This window comes from Fusarium sambucinum, chromosome II, assembly GCF_050947815.1.
Source record: "Fusarium sambucinum isolate potato_lamoka chromosome II, whole genome shotgun sequence".
NCBI classification, from domain to species: domain Eukaryota; kingdom Fungi; phylum Ascomycota; class Sordariomycetes; order Hypocreales; family Nectriaceae; genus Fusarium; species Fusarium sambucinum.
The window spans coordinates 3,692,355-3,713,997 of NC_139293.1; the positions used below are offsets into that span (position 1 = coordinate 3,692,355).

A 21,643-nucleotide genomic window follows, 5' to 3' on the forward strand; every position below is an offset into this window, starting at 1 on the left:
CAATTTAAGGATATTGTAAGATCGAACAATTGATACCAGCAGACAGAAACCCTCATGTCCACATCGCACTACCTTCTGTTACTCCCTGTCACATAGTTCACCTCTACCCTGTTCTCTTGAGTCTTGCCTCCAGCATGGCTGTACATCCGTAAGCAGAAGGATAAATTTTGACAAGTTCGAGACCGGCCGCCTCAAAAATCTCCTCGAACTCGGATCTCTTCTTCTCCTGGCCCGACATGCAAAGAAGAGCAAAGTCAAGCCAATAGAGATCAGCATTCTTCTGTTCCTTTACTGTGTCAGGGATCAACTGGTCGCATATGATAAGACGAGAGTCAGGGCCCATGGCTGATGCGGTATTCTTAACAAATTCGATGCATACTGGGGCATAGAAATCATGTAGAAAACGGCGCATGAAGTATATACGGGCATCTATAGTTTTCAAGTAGGAAAGTTAGCGATGATACCCGAATCGAAGCTTCTTAGCGGGAGCACGTACTTTTGACAGGCTGGGGTGTAAATGCATCATAAGTCATCAGCTCAAAGTCTGGATATTCCTTTGGGTCCATGGTATCAATGACACCGGGGAGGTCTTGTAGAATATACTTGGCATCAAAGGCATCGCCGATATCCTTGCGAATGGCAATGCACGATTGTCCACGACCCGCACCGATATCGACCAAGAATGGCCGATCGGGATCCTGTTCAGCTTCCTCTTTCAGAGAAGCGAACGGGAACATGCCAACAACAGGCATCAACTCGTCAACAGCCACCATATTGGCATTCCAAAGTTCGCGCCGCTCGGGGTCAGGGTCCACATCTAGCAGTTCATAGTAGGATTTACCGAGGTGCTCTTTTCCCACTGAGTAGACGGCAGGGGACTTGACCAAGTTGAAGACGTCTTCTGGCTTGTGCGATTTACAGTAGTCGGCCAGGTGTATGAATGCACGACCAAACTCCATAACAATAAGAAAGAAAGATCCCAAGCCTCTCGGATTCAGAATTCGTGATAGGTCGTTATGAGAGTAAGTATCAGGCGCGGTTTCGGTAAAAACGCCATGATTGATGGCGACCCGATAAACTCTCTTGATCACTGTCGTGGCCACATTCGTGATTCGTCCCAACTCTTGTGCGGTGATAGAACTGCCATCCTCGGGCATGGCGTGGTAAGCGCGAATTCCAATTATGGTATGAAGGGCACCACCGAAGCTGACTTGCTCCATCAGATGTGTCATTCGGTCCATAGGAGACTGGATGGCTAAGCGAACAGCCTCTGTCTGGTCGAGAACACTTTGGTGAGTTATGGGATCATCTTCGTATGCTTCGAGTTGTGCAACAAGCTTTCTGGCCTCCTGGAGTGCCTTTTCAGCTCTTGGATGAACCATGTTGAGTTGGATCTGCTACACAAAGGAAGTGTTACGATGTGGCTTGACGGTATCTGTGTCTTATAATTTGCGCAAATTTACGGAGATAACCTTTGTTTTCCGCATATCATTGATATCATTCCTACGTACTAATATTTACTTAACAGAACCAACAGGCGGGGCAAAGAGAAAGCCAAGCCCTGCTTAGCATCATATCAGTCGACCACAGTGGTGATATGAGTTGTATCCTTACTACACAGGTTTAGCCGGTGGATATACACTGAGCCGAGGTTGTCAAACCCTGGAAAAATGTCTGAACCCTGCAGATCAGACCCAATGAAAGTGTCACTCTCGTAATAGATGGAAGTGTTAATGTGGCACAGTTCAATGTTCAAACAGATGGAGTTGTTGCTCCGACGAAGTAACTTGTTATTTCATTATCAGCTAGAATCGCAGTGGCGAGGATTGAGCCAGTTCTTCTGTATTGGGTGCCCTCATACCCTTTTCCTTGCTGTCATTAGACACGGATGATCAGGGCAAAGCGATTTCGACCATGTCTTCCCCTCGCGACAACCAAGAAGAGGTAATTCTGCCTGACAATGTAAGCCAACAACCTAGACTGTCTGAAGGTATCTTGAATCAACCAACTCACTTGCTTTTTTAGGCCGTGCAGCCTGTAGCGGATGATGAGGTTAGTGGGCCTTTTCGATGCAGCTCAAACTACTGTACCCACCGACTAACCAATATGCGTTGGGTCGTAGACCTACGATAATGATAGCGAACGGTCCTCGCTGACGTCTCTCACATCGTCAATACTCCAGGGTAGAGTTGAGGGAGGAAGGACATATGCCGTCTATGGTAAAGAAGGTGAGCTATGTTGGAGCAGCCACTGATACTTTGCTGATGCTATTGATAGAGTATGGACTCCCGATGGACGAGGCGGAGCTTGATCGCATCGACATGTGCCATGCAAAGTACTGCGCTTTGATTGGGAAAAATCGCTATTTATCTCCTATAGACAAACCTCAACGAATCCTCGATCTTGGCTGCGGCACAGGTTCGTATTCCCTCAACGGAAGGATCGCCATGTTGACATCTCAACGCTAGGTATATGGTCCATCGAGATGGCAGAGGAGTTCACATCTGCCGAGGTGAGCTATCCAAGGGAGATTCGCGCTTGAATACGTTCTCACTCGAGTTACTTGTGGCATATAGGTTATCGGCACTGACGTTGCCCCAACGCAACCTGGCTGGTGAGTGACTGATATTGCAGGCCCATTATGTGTGAAGCTAATTTGCTTCAGGGTACCACCAAACTGCCACTTCGAGGTTGATGATATCGAGAGAACATGGACATGGCGAGAAGATAGTTTCGACTTCATCTTCTCCCGAGATCTCCTGCTCGCAATCCGAAATTGGCCAGCCTTGATTGACCAAACTTACACGTGAGTGTAGTTTCGTTGTTCCCAGAGTATATTGTAGTAGCTGATTGCCGACAAGACATCTGCAACCCGGAGGATGGGTGGAGTTTCAAGCCATTGTTGGTCTTCTCGGGTGCGATGATGACTCAATCCCTGAAGACAGCTACTTGCGCAAATTCTCCAACATGATGGAACAAGGTTCTTCCAAGTTCGGGGCTAGCCTCACAGACCCTATGAAATGGAAAGGTTGGTTTGAAGAGCGCGGGTATACCAACGTCACAGAACGGGTCTTCAAGCTTCCGTTCAACCCATGGCCCAAGGATCCGCGCATGAAGCTCCTAGGAGCATGGGAGATGGAGAATCTCCTGCAAGGACTTGAGGCGATGGTGACCAGAATGTTCCAAAAGGGACTTGGTTGGACGGATGCTGAGGTCACTGTCTTTTTGGCATTTTTGAGGAAGGAGATTAAGAATCCTCGCATGCATGGGTATTGGCCTTAGTAAGTTGTCCTATGATTTTGCATTCGGCGTCAGTAGAGGTGATGTTAAGACTAACTGACCTCTTAGTTATGTCGTTTATGCCCAGAAGCCGAAGGAGGAAAAAGCACAGGCTGCCGAATGACTTCCATGAGAAGATATCTGACAGTGAATATTAAGATTTAGTTAGGTAAATTTGGACCAAGTAGCAAAAGTTCTCATATCAATCTCCAACCGATGAAGTCGACTTACAGAGTATCTCACAGTAAACTAAGCCCATGATCCACTCATGTTATCGTACCCTGACCTCGATTGTAGCACTCCACTCAGGGCAAATCTCCACTGAGGATCCGTGACTCATTCTCATGGAACCGCACAAATCGATTTGGCTGTATAGACCTAATTACCACGGTGTTTCCCATCCAAGAAAGCAACTTGGCGCAGTGGAAGCGCGGTATGTTTATCTCAAGCGTCCATAGCACAATTCTTTACTAACGCACACATAGCCGGGCTCATAACCCGGAGGTCGCTCGATCGAAACGAGTAGTTGCTAGAATCCTTCTTTTTTTGATCTCTTGTTTATTTTTTGTGCATCGTTTACTATCCGCTGATTTCTTTGAGTGGGTGTTATATCCCCTGGTCGCTGTTGATGTTGGTATTGAGGTCGTGATTGTAGGCTGTTACCACCTCGACATCGAACTTGTGGCCTACAGAGTATATGTTGGGAATTTAGGGGACTTGGCGTTGGGGAATTAGCAAAGGTTACAGTACTCCATACCGCTAAAAGGCCCGTAATTGATCTCCCCGAGAAAACATTAGCCACTCAATTTCTACACAACTTGCTGATAAACCATTCAACGACTTGCCATTCTTTAGATATTATCTAGATTAGTCTACTCACCGCTCAGACCTTTATGTTTAGAAAGCTCGGCATCGGAGACCGGCACCGAGAACTCTAAACCCCGCATGAAAGAATGTAGATCGTTATATGAATCTGGTCAAGCCGTGGGTGCAGCAAATGCGGGGACACTTTACTTCCCGTTGTACCGCGAGATGAGAGAGCGAATCCTTTGAACTCGCTTAATTGTCTCTTTGTTGGTTCCCCTCCCTTGTCATCTTTTACTTTTTACAGGCAACAGTTTTCTCGATATTCTCACTCAGGGGGGTTATCCTTCTTCCTCAAACTCTTCGTCTGTGAGCGTCAAGATGGCTGCACGAACAGACTTTGATGCCAACCCTGAAATGGCAGACGAAAAGGTGACACTACCCCAAACTTCTCACTCTCCAAAGAACCCCAATTGACTCTCTTCAAGCAAAACTCCGATTCTCGGCTTGAAAGCACTACGGCAGTCGACCCAGCTCTTGAAAAGCTTCTCGTACGCAAGCAGGATGCCCGTATCATTCCTTTAGCAGCAGGCATCTACCTGCTCTGTTACTTGGATCGCTCTAATATTGGCAACGCCAAAGTTCTCAATCATACCACGGGTCATGATCTTCTCTCCGAGACAAACATGTCTAATTATGACTACACAATTGCACTCATGATCTTTCTCATCGCATATGCACTATTCGAAGTGCCGTCTAATTACTTCCTCAAAAAGATGAAACCCAGTAGATGGATCGCTTTTCTCATGTTTTCTTGGGGAACTATTACCATCTGCCTTGGCGCTGCTCATAGTTTTGCTGTGGTGACTGTTTTACGCTTTCTGTTGGGAGTCTTTGAAGCTGGTGAGTCTTGAAGCGCTATTCGGAAGTCCTCTTTCATCTAACCCACCCAGGACTTTTCCCGGGACTCGTCTACTATCTCACTTTTTGGTACAAGCCCGAGGAACGATCAGTCCGAGTTGCAACCATATTGGCATCAGCTACCCTGGCTGGAGCGTTTGGCGGTGCTATTGCATACGGCGTCGGGCACATGAACCAAGTGCACGGTCTTTCCGGTTGGCGATGGCTGTTCATCCTTGAAGGCATTCCTTCTGTTCTTTCATCATTCCTGGTCTGGTTCTGTCTTCCTGATTTCCCCGAGTCGGCAAGCTGGCTCTCTGCCGAGGAGAAAGATGTTGCTGCTTATCGACTCGCCGAGCAAGGGTCGCACGGTGAAAGCAAGTCTATGACATGGGAGGATGCAAAGTCAACCATCTTGGAATGGAGACTGTGGTGCCATTATTTGGTACGTGTTACAATATTTGGCTGTCAAACAACTCTTCACTAATACTAAACAGATCTACTTTGGCATTTCAGCCCCCTTTTCGAGTTTGTCGCTTTTTACACCTTCGATTACTGCTGGTCTTGGAGTATGTATACTTCTTATAGTTAGTTGTGATCCCTATTAACCATCTCTAGTTTGCAGATCTCCGAGCTCAGTTGATGACTGTGCCTCCCTACGCAGCGGCTTATGTTGTAACACTACTTGTTTCGTGGTCTGCGGACAAGTACAATGCGTAAGTGCTGAAGCCGTGCAACAGGTGATTATCAATACTAACATATCCTCAGCCGTGCACTTCATTCTGCATTGTTTTCTTTGATTGGCGCCGTGGGATTTATCGCTTCCGCAACGCTCCCTGCTGATTCTTACAGCGTGAGTCTTCTAATTTTGACCTCAAACATTTGCTGACCATCTCCAGCCCCGTTACGGTTGTCTTATTGTCGCAGCCTGCGGTTCGTTTGCCTGCATTCCGCCCCTTCTGGGCTGGCTGTCGTCCAACTTGCACTCAACAGCTGCCATTGGTCTGGCTATCGCACTGAACATTTCTATGGGTGCTCCTGGACAGATCGTCGGCGTCTGGATCTACAAGGCTGACGAGGCTGCCAAGGGTTATCCCACTGGTCACTGGACTAATGCTGGTCTGCTTCTTTTCGTGACCGTTGGCTGCATTGTTATGCACTGTTACTACGTCTGGAGAAACAGGTGTGCAGCTGGTACTGATCAGCCTCGATTCAAGTACTGATCTCTGGACCTGGAATGGTTCACCGCGGTTCGTCTATGCATTAGACACGTGTAGCGTCTTCTTCTACTTTCTCTCATGATGTAACGTTGAGAATTAATGACAGAGGTTCATATACAAGTTTTGAGCCTCAATGGTCCATTGAACTGATGATGTATTATGACCGAATACATATATGATAAATCTTTTTAATAAATATACAAACTTGAAGTATACCTAAGCAAGCATCAATCTCGCCTGTAGATACGAAGCGGTCAAGCTAGAAGCGGTATCGCACGAACTCCAGCTGCATCTATCGCCACAAATTATCTCATCATGCAGGTTTGGTCCAAGCTTGTTTAGGGTTGCAGAAGACTAGCCAGTGTCTTTTGCAATCTGTTGATAGAGATGTGACACTTCCAAATGCTTGCAACTTGTCGGCGAACGACATAGAACTTGTATACTCCTTCCTAATTCGCCCATCAGGATCTTACGAGTTCTCACGGTTCTACCAACAATCTCCATAACAACACCTTCAAGGGTAGTGAAAATCCTTTCATACCCAAGTCCACCCTCAGTCATAGGAATTCTTGCTTATGCGTCGAAAGCAATTAGGTGGTTATATATAGAGACTATTGCTGGCTGAGGCTTCTTGATATCTCCTATGAGTTTGACAGGAATCTTCCGAGGGCTGGAAACTGATAAGGAAGTAAAATATACCATTCAACCACGACCGACAGCAGGAGTATCATCACCGGCGGCACCAAGACAGCTTTGGATCGGTGGATAGACAATAGTTTGACCGCGATGTAAAGATCTCCAAACATGATAGGAGGTCCCGGGTCATTGACGATGAATGGCTTTCCGGCTTGTTGGCAATCCCTAGTTGTAAGTACAGCCTCGTGGTGTAAGTGTGTAATAGCTACGTTTGCGCAATGAACGAAGTTCTAAACGATATAGGGCAACCAGCTATAGTGATCTTAGAATTATTCTAAGTCAAAAAGGTTATAAAATGCCATACGTCGGGTGAACGCTCAGGGAAAGTAGACCACAAACGGGATTATCTGTCGGATATCCATATATCCCATTCGCAGGACGAATGCAGCCGGTGCGGAAAGACGCATCGTTGTCTACACAGACTAGTCTCTTTGAATCCGCCTTGGAAGCCTAATAGTTCCCAAAGTAATCTTCGTGTCGCCGTAGGGGCTTATAGAAATCCTAAACATCCAGCAGTTGCCAGTGGTTCCTTGCCTTCTACAAGCACCATCTGCTGATATCTAAAAACGAAAGAAGATACGTAAGCTCTATTATTTCGTTAGTATTTATTCCTCTGCCTCTCACAGCTTGCCATGCTTTTATATGCTGACGTTTACGGCACAAGGTTGTGGCAAATAATTACCAAGTTTCAGAACGTTATACTTTGCCCCCTATATATTGCTCTCTCCGGATTCGAGAATAAGATGTCGCGTTGTTAAAGAATTGGAACCGCTGTCTGATATCGTAACAAGGCCGATCAAAGAGTGGCTTTACTTATCCGAATGCTACCTAAAACTGTGACACCTCTATATTACGATGGCCACACGTTTGAAACGCATTGTCCAAGCACGATCTGGAGTACCACTGCTTCTACCGATTCCTACAGCAAGATGAAGTACTGTGGATAGTGCAGTGCAATATGCGAACTTCAATATCCGAATCCAACTACCTTTCTCTCATATTTATCTATCAAGGTTTCTGTTATCGGTCATTCGAAATACTCCAAGACTCTCGTCCCGAACATTACAGACTTATGCGCACGACAGGCCCTGTACGTCCAGAAAACACTCCCTATGCTGGCATGAGTATAGTTTTGTCGTTGTTGATTTAGAACAAAATCAACAACGGATGAACAGCATTGGGCTCTGTTTGAGTTTTGACCCAGTCTTTCGTCGGCACATTTGCCACATTATGATTGAAGATCTCACTTAAAGCAGGGATGGGAACTGGAGACATATGGGCCATGGTCAATTCCATGGCACCGCGTCGCATCAGACATACAACGGCTCGTATTGAGCACCGAGCGCGCAACTGGGAATGTCACTGTTTCCATAATTTATATTAAGGCCGCAAAGCAGTCTCTAAGATGTTGATTTTCTTTTAATCGTTCTGCGGCTCATTTTGCAACCATTGAGTCAATGAAGCGTCCATTACTGATACCAAGATGACAAGATTTTGAATATGGGATACCTGCCTTATTTGGAAGTGAAAGACGGCCAGTTAAGTGGATCGGAGTATGTGGACAGTTCTCATATTTTCGATTGTAACCAAAACATCGATCTGCTCATCCTTGATGAGGAGCCCGCTTGTGTTACAATCTACAGACAGCGTGGTTGTTGACGAAGAGTCAAGTTTCCAACTCACCCGGTCGCTTTTAACAAACTCAAAAAGAACTGTCTTGTTGATAAGATTTTGAAGTAAAGGAGGAGTTATTATACGTCGCGTCTCGAATCAATACAGAGCCTGGCACAGCGATGAAGTCTGTAAAATGAGCCTTGTCGTTTGGAGCAAATCGACCGAGACGGATAATTTCAATAAAGTGCACACGTCAGAGAAGTATTCCCGAGTGACGACATCAGAAATTTGATTCGTTAACAGTACCGGGGAGACGACACTGCGTGGCTTGGTAAAAAAGGGAGCGGAAGACAGCGGGTTTCGAGGACATTGTACTTTGACGAATGACAGTCGACGGGGGTCCAGGTTTGGCTAAGTTGATTGGGTGGAATGTCATTACTGTATGTCGCCAAGCCGAGACATGATGGTGACATGCTCTTGATAGAGTTGAGTCAAAGGTTTGAGTGATGAATAGATTGGTTTGACATTCTGATTGATGTTGATTCAAGATGATAAATGTAACTTTTAGATGGAAATGGGCTCCGTATATCATTGAAGTAAAGAGTCGTTCATTTGGTTGAGAGAATAACACGGTATTACGCCGCGTTGGAGATACATCCCAACAACTGACGTATGTTTCTGTCCACCTGTCAATCGGATCCCTGAGCATGACGTCACACTGACAGATTTCCTTGGAAGTTTGTTTGTATCCAGTTCATTCACCGGCAGGACTCCGACAAGAATGATTGGCTATGTTCCGGCAAGTTGTTATTACGGCTGAGCTTGATATAGACGCTTGTTGCCGCGCCGCTGCAGTGCGAGCAATTTTACCTGATTACTCACGAACGATTCTCTGACAATGCCGCTTCCAAATCACATGGCTTGCTGAGACGAAACGGGTTCTCTGGTTTGGCTATGGAACCACAAGGGTCTAGGAAACTGGTTCCCATATTGCCCGCCCAACAAACTCCAGACCCAAACAGACAAGATGGTGGCGCGAATTCAGAGTCATCTAGCACAGGCCAAGGCCAAGCTCAATCTGAAGCTCAAGCTCAAGGTGGCCAAGGCCAGAGGACGAGGGCCAAAAGGAATCTAGTCGCTGTGGCCTGCGAGGGATGCCGGCGGAAGAAGGCCAAGGTATGTTTCAGACATCTTGACTCAAATTATCAGCTGTACTGAAAGCTTTGGAAGTGCGATGGTAAAAGACCGACCTGTGGCCGATGCTCCTCCAAGTTGGAGAGCTGCTTGTACGAGACCCCACCAGTCCCCTTCGCCGTCAAGAAAAAGTGCGACACTTTAATGCTCGAAAACCAACAATACCGAGAGCTATTCAGCGCCATCCACGAAAGACCAGATTGCGAGGCCCAAGAGATCTTCAATCGTATTAGAATATCAAATGAACCCCTCAGTGTTCTCGAAGCTATAAAACAAGCCGAGGTACTCCTGCCAGATCCTGTCAGCAGCCACAGTGACGGGACACCGCAGGGAAGCGCCCCGAGCCTGTATCACGCGAGTTCTAGTCGGACTCAAGATAGTGACCGTTCGTGAGGGAAACCTGTCAACCTAAAGTCAATCGGGAATACGGAATAACTCGACATATTCGCTGTGTTTGATAGGGCCAGGGCTGGTGATAACCTGGAAGCGGGAGACGTCTCAAATGCGATTAAACTCTCCTTACTGGGTAAATGATATTCCTACAATGTGCATTCTGAGTACTGACTCTTTAGCTAGAATTCAGAAGATGCCGTACATTGTCACACGACTTAACAACAAATTAACGCAATAACCTAGCAGGAGTATTTCGGTAAGGGTAGAAGTGTCACAACACGACGAAAGCAGACGTGTACCTAAAGCCTCGGAGGCTTTTTTCCAATGATGACGATACGACCTTGCAGCGGTGAATTTGGATATGATATGAAGAAGTAGAGGTTTCAGACGGTATTAGATGTGCCCGCTATGCCAACTCCACGATAACAAAAGGACGTACGGACTGGTGTTTAATGCAATCTCAAGGATGAAACAGCAATCAAGTGCCTCACATGGTAGAAGAAAACGGGATCTTGGAATCACTACAGAATGCCAAACGCGAAAGGCTGACGGAAATGATCGATACAAGTTTGTGCAATTATCATTGAATCACTAGACATTTTGAATAATGACGAGGGTGCACTGGTGCAGCAAAACAGTATTGGGTTATGGACATTGTATAATGAAATATTCATATTCTCATTTCCGTTCCGACATGCCTATTGTTTCGTCTATGTATTCATACCTCATTATATCCTCCTATATCATGTACTCAACATGCAAAAGAATTAGTATCGGCCACTATATCCACCCTGTCCTCCGTATCCCTGGCCACCATAACCCTGTTGGCCACCATAGTTCTGCTGACCACCATAGGAACCACCGTGATGGCTGGAGCCTCCATGGCTGGATTGGTTATCATACTGCGACTTGCCGTAGGCGAGATCCTCATCCCTACGTCGACGGCGGTCGTCACTTCGGCGTCGGTCATCACCAGAGTCAGAGTCACTGCTGCTGGTTGAGTCGCCGGTGTAGGCTCGAGGACGTCCGTCTCGGTGATGCTTCTTGTTCTTCTCCTTCTTGTGCTTCTTGAACTTGTGCTCGATGAAGTTTGCACCGATGGCTCCAGCAGCGGCACTGGCAAGACTGCCTAGAAGACCACTTCCAGCGCTGTGGGCAGCCCATCCAGCGGCACCACCTCCTGCGAGTGTAGCACCCAGTCCTCGCTCGCCATCAGGTCCTCCTGGTCCGCCAGGTCCGCCAGGTCCACCTGGGCCGTCGGGGTAGGCGTTGGATCCGCCGTATTGGCCACCTTGCTGGTGGCCGTATGACTGTTCACGGTTGTCGTAGTTGGGTTGTTGAGAGCCGTAGTTGGAGCCCTGCGAGTACTGTTGCTAAAGAAGGAATGTCAGTCATTTTTCTTCAAGACCCGAGTATTTATTGATGGCACCAACCTGCTGAGGATAACCGCCCTGTTGTTGGCCATAACCTTGTTGTTGGCCGTAGCCTTGCTGCTGCTGCTGGTTATAGCCACCACCACTGCCTCCGCCGCCACTGTAGTAGTCTTGAGCTGACATGGTTGTATATGTGTAGATTGTTGTTGTGGAAATGAGGTAAGATTCTGAGAGTATCGGTAGTGATTGACAGCTTCAGACTATTGAGGGGTCAAGGTCCTCTTAAATAGCATCTGTCGTCATTAAGCTGTTCAGCCTTGGCCCGGTAAGCTGTTCTTGGCTGATGTGATCAGACTCTGGGCAAAGGTGGCGCAGTTGACAGTTCCCTGCCAGCCCTACCTATTCCAATATGTTTGCGGCGCGGGTTTCGGCATTCCCGGGACTTGGCGACCGGATGCAACGGCAAAAGTCGACAAAACCGCGGAGCTCAGCCACGGAATTTGCAATCGGACTCGCCGGATATCATGACGGTCATCTCTTTGGTGATCTTTTGTGGCTGGTGACCAGCTTGGCATTACGGGATGACGCGCGGCTTCTTGTCATTTTCTCATGTTTGGGGATCTGAGGCCAAGAAACTAGTCACAAGGACCCATATACCCGTTTAGTGGCTGGCTGGCGAAGACATTTACCGGAATCGTTACATATCATTTCGATAATCTTTTTTTTCGTTGATCATCGTGGGGAAGGATTATGCAGGGCCCGGCAGTTCTAACGCCATCCCTTTAACAGGTAGCTCCTAACAAGGTTTATGGGATAGTTCTAACACTCAGTCAACTCCATCGTATGTCTCATTTGAGAACGACTGTATCCCAATTGGTAGTAAGTAGTTTCATGCAAAGAGCATTCTCACCACCACATGGTGAAATTGATGGTTCAGCTCATACAACAGTGCCACAATAGTCAAGTCTTTTTATATTAGATCATGTGCCAACTGCAAGCTTTAACATATCGGGACATTCTAAATATATCCCAACAATTATCCGAGCCTTCTCGGGTTCTGAAAGAAGTCTTGGGTCATGTGATGCTCGGGTAGCTATTAATACAGTCAGTCAGCTTTGTTCCACCAGGGTCACTTGACTACTTGCTCAAACGTAGTGGGAGTAATACCTTCTAATACGGAGGTGACTTCAATACTAGTCCCCTTCAGTTCATCACTTTTTGAGCAGGCGACTCATATGTGTCGTTTGCCAAACAGGATCCTCATCCACCTTCATAATTGAAAACCCATTTTGTTCCCAAAATCCAATGGCGTTGGGCAAGAAAGGATGTGTATGCAGATAGAGCTGCTTGACACCAGCGTGTTGAGCCGTGTCAACGAGTCGAGCAAACAACTTGGAAGCTATTCCTGCACGGCGCCATTCTGGTTTGACGTATAGTCTGACAACCTCAACTACATTATCTGCTTCAAGGTTGAGGAAAGGAAACCGACCATCGTAGGGCACGTAGCCAATGGTGGCAACCAGTTGTCCCTCCGATCGAGCTGTCAGGAAAGATCCAAGTAGATGATCAAAGTGATTCTTTCTGAAGTTGTCGAGTTCCTTTTGAGCCATTTGGTCGCTGGATGCTTGGTCGAGAAAAGGAAACATCTCGGCTCGGGCTTTGGTGATATAGCCGACAAGCTCGGGAATCTCGCCTGGTGACGGGGTGCAGATAGTAATTTCCTCCATGTCTTCTAGGATGACCGTTCCGGTTATGTATATTCTACTAAGCAGGGCTTTGCGTAGGTCAAGAAAGTGAAGTGCGAAGAAGATCGTGTCAAGTAGGCAAAAAACTTCACCATATCGTTTCTCTCGGAAATTACAAACAAATAAATGCCTCAATATGACCCCGCAGTGAAACCTTGCGATAAGCGTACATGTTGTAAACAAAGTCTCACCTTTTCGTGGTAATCCATGTTAGCCTTGAAAGCCTCATTGTATTATGCATAGAAAGGCATATCTTGGGAAGCTGCAGCTACAGCATGGCTGGTACAGACTTGTTCACAGATTGGGCCAGAACCAGATCCACCCAGCAAAACTGAAGAAAGAAAAGAATATGTCGACGGAAAATAAGAGAGTGATATATACTTGAAAAATGAGCTTGGATTATGTAACAGGATTTCTAGCAGGAAGAGGAGGCGGTCCAGAAGGTGGCGTCGTGAAGCTATCAAACAGGACATAAGGAGACTGCGACGTCCCATTATATGGCGATCCATACTCATCTTCCAATCTGACATCCTCGTAAATGCTCTTTTCTTCATCAAGCCTCTCATGAGAAATAGTACTTCTGCTCTTGGGAGAAGTGCCAGTGATTGGTGTGATCAAGACAGGCTCGGTCTGAGTACTGGCCTCAGATGTCGTATAGGTTCGGCTATGCGTTGATCCATAGCTGTCACGGTTACTTCCGTTGCCTGTTTCTATGCTCCTGCGATAAAACCTGCTGTACGTAGGACTGGTCGGGCTGGGATGGTACTCAAATACTTGGCTAGAAGGTCTTGAGTGAGTCGCGGCGTCGCGTATCTCAAGGCCCTCTTTCTCGAGGGCGCGAACTCCGAAGGGATCAGGATCTTCAGGGTAAGGGACGCCGAATACCTTGCCTTCCCCTGGGGCATCAACTTCAACATCTCCAGGTGCAGGTTGCCCTTCAAGCTCATCCATAAGCTCCTGGTTGACATCGGTCCGACCTTCGGCTACCTTCAACGTCTCCATCAACATCTTAACCTCCGGAGGAGGTCGGACCTTTCCAGCTAGAATGTCAGCCACTCCGATGCCCTCCTGTCCATAGAAGCGTGCATTCTCATCCGTTCGTTCTATAATGACTGTTCCGTCGACTTGAACGCCAGCATAGAAACCTCTTGATTTCAAGTAAGTGAAGACAGGTCTGTTTGCTTGTTTCCATTTGCCGTCGTTCTCGAGAACTCCTCCGGCTCCGACAGGTCCAGCGACTGCACTGATCTCTCCTCCAAGTGTAGCTCTGATCTTGGTGAATGCTTCTAGAGCTTTGCGATTGTTGATCACAACAACACAGTCGTAGATGTCCACACCCACCAGGAATCCCAAGCCGGCTGTGTGTAGCAGAATGCCTGACGGGGGAGACCAGGAGCCATTCTCTTCGTTTCTAGCTACCAGGACTCCAGATCCACCGGCTCCAGATACCCAGAGACCAGTTCGCATAGTGGTGAAGATTGCAAGACCGACGGCGTTTTGTATCACCTTTTTGGGGATCTTCTTCAGTACCCGCTGCTTTTGCTTTGGTCCAGCTTGTTCGGCATCAGCCGGCTTTTCCTCTTCAGTATAGAAGCCATCCTCTATCGTCAGGTCAGTACGGTGTGGCGCGACAGAGATTATTACTTCCGTATGTTGACTTACTGCAAAACGATCTCAAGATTCTGGCTGCTTTATCACTTTCTTTATCCAACGTTGTAGGCCAGAAAGCTTCGCTACCAATGCGGTTGGATAGCCTGTTGATGGGTGCTCCTAGCTTGTCGGCCCAGCCCCAGACTTTGTCGAAGCCTTTTTTGCTCTGCGTCTTGGTTACGTCCCAAGTAGGCAGTCGGGCCTTGACTTTCTGCATCTTCAAAGTATGTGTGGCTGCTAGCAGAATATTGAAATGTAGGTGAATCTCTGACTGTGGGAAATGTCAAGGTTTTGATTAGACTGTAGATTCGCTGTCATTTATTTGTGTCTGATGTGGCAGACGTCATCCCGTTTCCTCAACCTCCAGCGCCAAAGCTTCCCGTCACTTCCGGTACTTACCACGAATGATTGCCAGCTCGAGAAAAGTGACATAACGGCGGATGATCCGGGCTGACAAATTCGACCTACATGCGGACTCTACCGAACTAGAAAATTAAATAAAAGGCATAATAGTAAGGGTGAAACCTACGTATGTAGGTATGGTGTACTTAATCCTAATGGTCTCAATTGGCAGATGAAACTCGGTCGCGCTGTTTCTCATGGAGACAGGTTTCTGAGCTGTGTGATAACCTCACTCATCACCCTCTTCTATACAGTATGTACTGACAGTTTCCTGATAATGTTTGTTTTCATTGTCCAGAGACTCTAAAAAGGAAGGCGAAAAAAATGGTTCCCAGCATCACTTTCCAATGTGTATCTACCCCTGGGAGATAAGCCGACAAGGAACAGTGACGACAGAATCTCACGCATACCCGAAAAGGCTTTCCCGAAATGCGGGGAACTAATGAGATTAAATGCGAAAGCCGAAGATAAAAACGTATTCATTCAGCGTATTATTGGTCTGACTACTTTCCACCATCAGCATTACTCCTGAGTTACTCTTTGCTCAGGCCGTCGACTCTGCACAGAGTCAAAAGCACTTTATTCAGCCTACTCTCAAACGTCAAGAAATACATCTATCATTGAGCCTTACACAATACATCAGTCATAAAAATGGGGCGTGAAGTGGGACATAAGAAAAGGCTTCGTGTCCGGGAGCTTCTACCAGAGTTGTTCTTGGGCAGATGGCAACCAGGCCGTCTGAACTCCATCACAGACGTCCCAGGCGTTCTTGTACACGTCGAATCCATACAGCCTGATCAGGACGTAAACACCGGTGTTACTACAATCCTTCCCAGGAGAGACTGGCACAAATACGCCTGTCATGCTGCCATTTTCAAATTTAATGGTGCCGGAGAAATGACTGGGTCTCATTGGATTGACGAAACAGGCACTTTAACTTCCCCCATTATATTGACGACAAACTCATCCATCGGAGAAGCTTTCAGGGGCGTGTATGATTATGTTTTACGTCACCATGCAACTCCTGACGGTGATATGAGTCTCTTCGCCTTTCCCGTCATCACAGAGACATATGACGGCTACCTGAACAAGCAAAGTCGCTTTGCGGTCACGCCTGAACATGTCGTACGGGGAATTCTCAACGCGTCGTCAGATGCTGTGCCTGAGGGTTCAACTGGTGGTGGTACGGGAATGATATGCCACAGGTTCAAGGGTGGCACGGGATCAAGCAGCCGAATCGTACCAGGACTCGACCAAGAAGGTAACAATAAGGATTATGCAGTTGGTGTGCTTGTTCAGGCGAACTATGGGCAAAAGGACGACCTGCGCATCGGTGGTGTTCCTGTTGGGCGGATCTTGTCATCAACAGAAGGCCTTGTCTCTACTTCGACTGCATCTGGAGTGCAGGGGCCACTCGCTGACGGCAGTATCATCATTGTTGTCGCAACAGATGCCCCTCTTCTTCCAGTTCAGCTTCAGCGACTAGCCAAGCGTGCGACTGTCGGGCTTTCACGGGTTGGTGGCTATGGTAGTAATGGTTCAGGCGACATTTTTATGGCTTTCTCCACCGCTGCCAAGATTCCCATGCAGCAGTTTGAAGGCGGTTTAGATCCTTACAAGCCGTCTTCGGTTGGTGTTGAAACAGTTGAGAATGAGTCAATCAACGGTATATTTGAGGCGGTGGCTGATGCGACTGAAGAAGCGATATACAATGTCCTTTGCATGGCCGAGACCATGACAGGGTATAAGGGACGTACTGTGGAAGCACTGGATCTGGACAAGGTCAAAGAGATAGTCATCAAGCGGATTTAATGGGTTTTTAGCTCTGTGGCCGTGCAGTTAGAAACGAGAATATTCTCTATCGCATACCATAAAACATTGAAGCTTGTCCTGTGACGGATTTGAGGCGGTCATTCTACAGTAGACTCAAATGATGAGACTAGGCATATCAAAAGCATCCAGAAGAAACATTAAATTCGGTGGCTTGTGCTGTGTTCCAAAAACAGAATGTTAGGCCACTATTGTCACCATTCAGGCATGGCTGAGATTGGTGAACCTCGAGGCGCACCGCAAATGATGGCCCAGACACAATGTTCACAAGGTCGTAGTACCAGCAAAATTATGTTGCAATACGCACATACATGATGAACACGAACTTGATACTCAGTTACGTCGCGTTGATGGAGATGCACAATTGTTTGATCACAAGAGGGACTTGCAAGAGGCGACTTTGGCATGAGGACTTGCCATCCTCGAAGGATGAAAGTACAATGTGAGATTGATTGATATCTGGTGGAGATCCTATTCTATGAAAACGCGACGCTATTGGTGATGTACATATGTATGATAAAAGGAAAGCTTAAGGAACCGACCAGTACGATTGCGCCTGGTCTCTATTGAGAGCCTCAACATTGATGTTCTCCAACTCTAGATCACTGTCCTCTCCTTCATAATCCTTCCACGCAGGCCCAGGCGGCTTACGCTCAGGTCTACGCTCAGGCTTAGGCTCAGGCTTAGGCTCAAGCATCTTGATAGGACTCATTTGACCCTTGTCGCTGTACATCGAAGCCCTGTTCGAGCGTGATGGACCAACACTGTTGTTGACGCCGAGGTATGTGGAACCTTCAACCTCTTCAAGCTCTCGGTGCTCCATAGCACGAGAAGAGCGAGCGGTCTTAGCTTCTTCGAATGTGTAGGTATCGGGTGTTCTGGTACGGCCAAGAAGGATTCTGAGGGCAGGGAGGCAGGCGGTGATGAGGGCAATGTTGACGTCGAGAGCGCTCCAGAATTCTGTTCAAGACAAAACAGTTAGTTGAGTTGAAACATTCTATACGAGGGTACTTACCAATAGTGCTGAACGATCGGAACTCGGTACCATCGCCGAGCTCAACATTCAGGAAGCGGATGAGAGAGAGGCCAATGTCAACCACACCAACTAAAGACACAAAGTACAGGCAAATTTTTGATCTCTTTGTCAAATCAAGATCATGAACAACCATGAATGGAAGAATGAGAACTGGAATTTAATGTTAGCAATCTATTGGTAAGATAAATGACTTGGACATACCGACAAGACTGCCTAAAAATGCCAATGCCCATGAGACTTGGAAGACGACTCCTTGCCATCTCCAATCGCACGCAGTGATAGGTCGGCTAATAACCCTGGGTAACGTTAGTAAATTCCATGTCGCGAGACATTATGATGGGGGGCATACCAGTGTCGCTCGAGTGGCATACAAGAGAAAAGCTGCATACACAAAGTCACGAAATAAGCCAAAATGCAGTAATAAACGGTAGCCCAGAGTGCTCTGCGACGTCGTCCCATAAACGGAGGGAAGATCTGGAAATACAAAGCTAACAATATCGCCTTGCAAAGGTAAACGGTCGCGTAAAAAGGAATCTCACTAGCCCAAGACAGCTGTGGATTTTGAGTCAGTACCAATCCATGCAGCGTCGTGGACACGGCATAGTTTTGGAGGGTCTCACCTTGTAAATGTATTCGACAAGCTCTTCGCCAGGGTTATAGTTTTCGAATCCGACACTCATCCTTGGTCTAAGAACATCGCGCTGCCAAAATACAACATCGAATGAGGCGCAAGTGATGGCTCCGCATAGCGCCAATATCATTAAATAGTCGCTGAGAACAAGCCTTCCTTTTTGAACCCTCAGTCTGTGATAGATCCTGAAACCAATGATAGCGGTTGCGAATGCGATGAGACTGAATGACACTCCCTACTTCACGTGTTAGCCATCGCGCAACATAGGAACGAATCGGGAGACTGCGAACGTACTATCACAGTTTGCCCACGAGGCGGTGGAAAGGCCTTGGTTAGAGTCATGGTCAATAATGAGCGTGTACGATAACTGCCACTGAGAAGTGAGAGACAAGGTGAGACAGATATCTTATTGCAAGCAACGAAACGGACGAGGGCATGTCTTATTGCTTCATTCCACAAAGCCACTAAGTAAGATGCGGCAACTGTCCGGGATCGTTGGACTGGGACTGGAATGCCATGGCGTCCAGTTTGTGGAAGCTCGACCCTGGCTCTAGTCTGACTTTTGGTTAGCTCCTGTCAGAATGCAAATCGAACTGGCTCTTTTACAAATTGTTAGCCAGGACGAGGCTTCTTATTTGGGTTTTGCTAGACGACATTCGCATTCCTAAGCAAAGAGTTCTGTGAGTGTTTGTCACCATTCTCCCGCTTTGGGAGAGATAAGGTTTGACAATAGAGTGTCAAAGATCGTCCCTGGCCTGATAACTCGCCTGGACCTGAACCTTTACTTCTTGTCGTTACCTGATAAGTCCGTGGCGATCTAGTCCTTTCACCTGCATGATGCAGGAACCCGATCCAAGGTCGAGAACACGGGCCAAGTGATTATGCACGTATTCGCCCAACGGCCATAATAATTTGATAGGCCTATTCGGTTCTCCATGACTAAAACGGTATCTGCCGTGTTGAAGCCTGGGCAACCATTGGAAAACCCTGCTCTATTGGTACGAGGGCTTCCAAGGCGCCGCCATATCCAATGTTGATTGGGTCGTCCCACTTGCATCCGGCCAAGGCAATAAGCTACTTGATACCCGCTGATTGCCCGATTGACAGTTTGTGGTGACGTATCCTTCTACATACCACATTACTTGTGATCTGCGGGGGATCTTTTCCTAATGCTAGCCATCTGTAAAGCGGGGGGGCGTCAGGGGAGATTATTTCTACGTCAATTTACTCCCCACAGCAAGGCAAGTGGCGGCTCCAGAAGACGTTATTGACCGGTGATCTTAATGGCATTGTTCACTCAAAGGGACGAAAGCAGATTGAAACGTGGTTTCTCTAGCCCTGTTCTTTCTAGAATAAGTTTTAACTAGCAAATGGTGTATTCATGTCTATTCAGCAGACACATGTGATGTTATCTCTGGCACCTGGTGATCGCGCTACTTAGATTGATCCGCAACAAGACTGTCGAAAAGAGACATTTTGACAGTATCCAGCTCCTGAACATCCTTGATCTCGTCGTCAATCTGATTCAAAAACATTTCCTCTGAGTCCCACTTAGGCTTCCATCCCAACTCAAGCACATTTGATGGGACAAGCTGACCGCTGAGTATCGTCAGTGAAAGGCCAACAAGGCTCCGGATGTCACTAACCTGTGTGTGGCCATAGCTCTAATGTAAGCTCTTGGAAACCCAAGACTATCAGCGGCCGTTTGGTAGTCAGACCAAATCTTGGCCTTTGGTTCCGTCACAAGACCACGGGAATGAAGTCCTTCAGCAACCTTATCCATCATATTCCACCAATGTGCCTTGTGGGCAATGGCAAAAAAGTAGCGATCGTGACCGACTTGGATGGGCTCTTGCTTCACGATCTTGCTGACGAGTCGCACGTAGATGTCGGTAAGATCGGTGATGTGTACAGTTCCAAAGTGCTAAATAAGAGTTAGATTCCATTCGATAATGTCAGTGTACTTGAAGGTTTCTCACTCCATCTTTGTCAAATTTGTGAACAGTCTTGAGCTTGATGCTTGTACGGATCATGGCTGGGTTGTTCACTGAGAGCTTTCTGCACGCTCCAGTCCCGCGCCCATCTGGTGCCAAATCAGCTTATTGGCCTTTGACAAAAACTATGGCAGACAGATACTCACATGTCATAGGAACGGCGACATTGAAAGTCTCGACGCCTTGTTTCTTACCCTCTTCGGCGAGGAGACTGTTGGCCTATTCTCTTGTCAGCAATTGTTTGAGTTCTTCCAGTATGATATGATTCGAAGACTAACCGCTCGCACAGGGTTGTCAAATCCGATTTCCCTTTCCTTATCCAAGATAGAATCGCTGTCTTTGACTTCGCCGTAAGGCCACCCACCTTCCTCAGTGAACATGGTGGCAACGGATGACTTTCTCGGTGTTATTTAGGTTCATTGGATGGGTCAATCTAACTTACATGAACCAGATATGTCCTGGATCCGCTGTTTTGGCGTCTTTTTCCGAGAGCACTGATTAAGTTGGATGTCATAGCTGGGCTCATAGCACTGGCAGTGTGCACAACGATATCGACTGCATCTGTTCAGTTTCCGAACCAAAAATATGGTCGAGCGGCTTACTCTTCTTTTGAGCGATGGCATCCTCAATGGCCGATTTATCGTTGAGGTCAACCAAAATAGCCTTCACTCCGATCTTGGAGATCTGGTCGACCTGTTCTTGGCTTCGCACAGCCGCGAACAAGGCTACACTCCTCAGAGTCTCGTCATTTCGTGACAGGATATCTGCTACAATGGAGCCTCCTCTGCATATATGTTAATTTTGAGACGTAATATTCTCCTTAGCTCACGTACATGTAGCCAGCAGCTCCGGTGATGAGAATGTTTTGAGACATGGTTTTGA

General features: G+C 47.2%; 10 protein-coding genes across 10 annotated transcripts; 4 read left to right on the forward strand and 6 right to left on the reverse strand.

The window, feature by feature from the left end:
* Positions 1–103: 103 nt before the first annotated feature.
* Positions 104–1,382, reverse strand: FSST1_008096 (S-adenosyl-L-methionine-dependent methyltransferase; the record flags this gene model as incomplete). Its single annotated transcript, XM_083224944.1, has 2 exons — positions 104–429; positions 497–1,382. 2 exons carry the CDS (start codon positions 1,380–1,382, stop codon positions 104–106), a joined length of 1,212 nt encoding a protein of 403 aa, XP_083084057.1.
* A 532-nt stretch (positions 1,383–1,914) lies between these two features.
* FSST1_008097 (S-adenosyl-L-methionine-dependent methyltransferase) lies at positions 1,915–3,403 on the forward strand (the record flags this gene model as incomplete). The annotated part of the gene is made up of 9 exons (XM_083224945.1): positions 1,915–1,962; positions 2,026–2,052; positions 2,123–2,228; positions 2,278–2,418; positions 2,469–2,512; positions 2,577–2,614; positions 2,666–2,806; positions 2,862–3,281; positions 3,349–3,403. The coding sequence occupies 9 exons, from the start codon at positions 1,915–1,917 to the stop codon at positions 3,401–3,403; spliced, it is 1,020 nt and encodes a 339-aa protein (XP_083084058.1).
* A 1,061-nt stretch (positions 3,404–4,464) lies between these two features.
* FSST1_008098 (major facilitator superfamily domain-containing protein) lies at positions 4,465–6,206 on the forward strand (the record flags this gene model as incomplete). The annotated part of the gene is made up of 7 exons (XM_083224946.1): positions 4,465–4,515; positions 4,572–4,986; positions 5,037–5,428; positions 5,481–5,552; positions 5,602–5,699; positions 5,752–5,836; positions 5,883–6,206. 7 exons carry the CDS (start codon positions 4,465–4,467, stop codon positions 6,204–6,206), a joined length of 1,437 nt encoding a protein of 478 aa, XP_083084059.1.
* A 3,261-nt stretch (positions 6,207–9,467) lies between these two features.
* FSST1_008099 (Zn(II)2Cys6 transcription factor domain-containing protein) lies at positions 9,468–10,100 on the forward strand (the record flags this gene model as incomplete). The annotated part of the gene is made up of 2 exons (XM_083224947.1): positions 9,468–9,689; positions 9,744–10,100. The coding sequence occupies 2 exons, from the start codon at positions 9,468–9,470 to the stop codon at positions 10,098–10,100; spliced, it is 579 nt and encodes a 192-aa protein (XP_083084060.1).
* Positions 10,101–10,867: 767 nt separating this feature from the next.
* FSST1_008100 (uncharacterized protein) lies at positions 10,868–11,656 on the reverse strand (the record flags this gene model as incomplete). The annotated part of the gene is made up of 2 exons (XM_083224948.1): positions 10,868–11,473; positions 11,534–11,656. 2 exons carry the CDS (start codon positions 11,654–11,656, stop codon positions 10,868–10,870), a joined length of 729 nt encoding a protein of 242 aa, XP_083084061.1.
* Positions 11,657–12,684: 1,028 nt separating this feature from the next.
* Positions 12,685–13,200, reverse strand: FSST1_008101 (acyl-CoA N-acyltransferase; the record flags this gene model as incomplete). Its single annotated transcript, XM_083224949.1, has 1 exon — positions 12,685–13,200. The coding sequence occupies one exon, from the start codon at positions 13,198–13,200 to the stop codon at positions 12,685–12,687; it is 516 nt and encodes a 171-aa protein (XP_083084062.1).
* A 417-nt stretch (positions 13,201–13,617) lies between these two features.
* FSST1_008102 (lipid-binding SYLF domain-containing protein) lies at positions 13,618–15,085 on the reverse strand (the record flags this gene model as incomplete). The annotated part of the gene is made up of 2 exons (XM_083224950.1): positions 13,618–14,819; positions 14,881–15,085. The coding sequence occupies 2 exons, from the start codon at positions 15,083–15,085 to the stop codon at positions 13,618–13,620; spliced, it is 1,407 nt and encodes a 468-aa protein (XP_083084063.1).
* An 836-nt stretch (positions 15,086–15,921) lies between these two features.
* FSST1_008103 (peptidase family S58-domain-containing protein) lies at positions 15,922–17,082 on the forward strand (the record flags this gene model as incomplete). Its single annotated transcript, XM_083224952.1, has 1 exon — positions 15,922–17,082. One exon carries the CDS (start codon positions 15,922–15,924, stop codon positions 17,080–17,082), a length of 1,161 nt encoding a protein of 386 aa, XP_083084064.1.
* Positions 17,083–17,629: 547 nt separating this feature from the next.
* Positions 17,630–19,109, reverse strand: FSST1_008104 (uncharacterized protein; the record flags this gene model as incomplete). Its single annotated transcript, XM_083224953.1, has 6 exons — positions 17,630–18,060; positions 18,116–18,286; positions 18,338–18,432; positions 18,486–18,688; positions 18,757–19,002; positions 19,062–19,109. 6 exons carry the CDS (start codon positions 19,107–19,109, stop codon positions 17,630–17,632), a joined length of 1,194 nt encoding a protein of 397 aa, XP_083084065.1.
* Positions 19,110–20,200: 1,091 nt separating this feature from the next.
* Positions 20,201–21,635, reverse strand: FSST1_008105 (uncharacterized protein; the record flags this gene model as incomplete). Its single annotated transcript, XM_083224954.1, has 8 exons — positions 20,201–20,366; positions 20,414–20,691; positions 20,747–20,850; positions 20,908–20,980; positions 21,040–21,156; positions 21,204–21,322; positions 21,364–21,545; positions 21,595–21,635. The coding sequence occupies 8 exons, from the start codon at positions 21,633–21,635 to the stop codon at positions 20,201–20,203; spliced, it is 1,080 nt and encodes a 359-aa protein (XP_083084066.1).
* Positions 21,636–21,643: the final 8 nt, after the last annotated feature.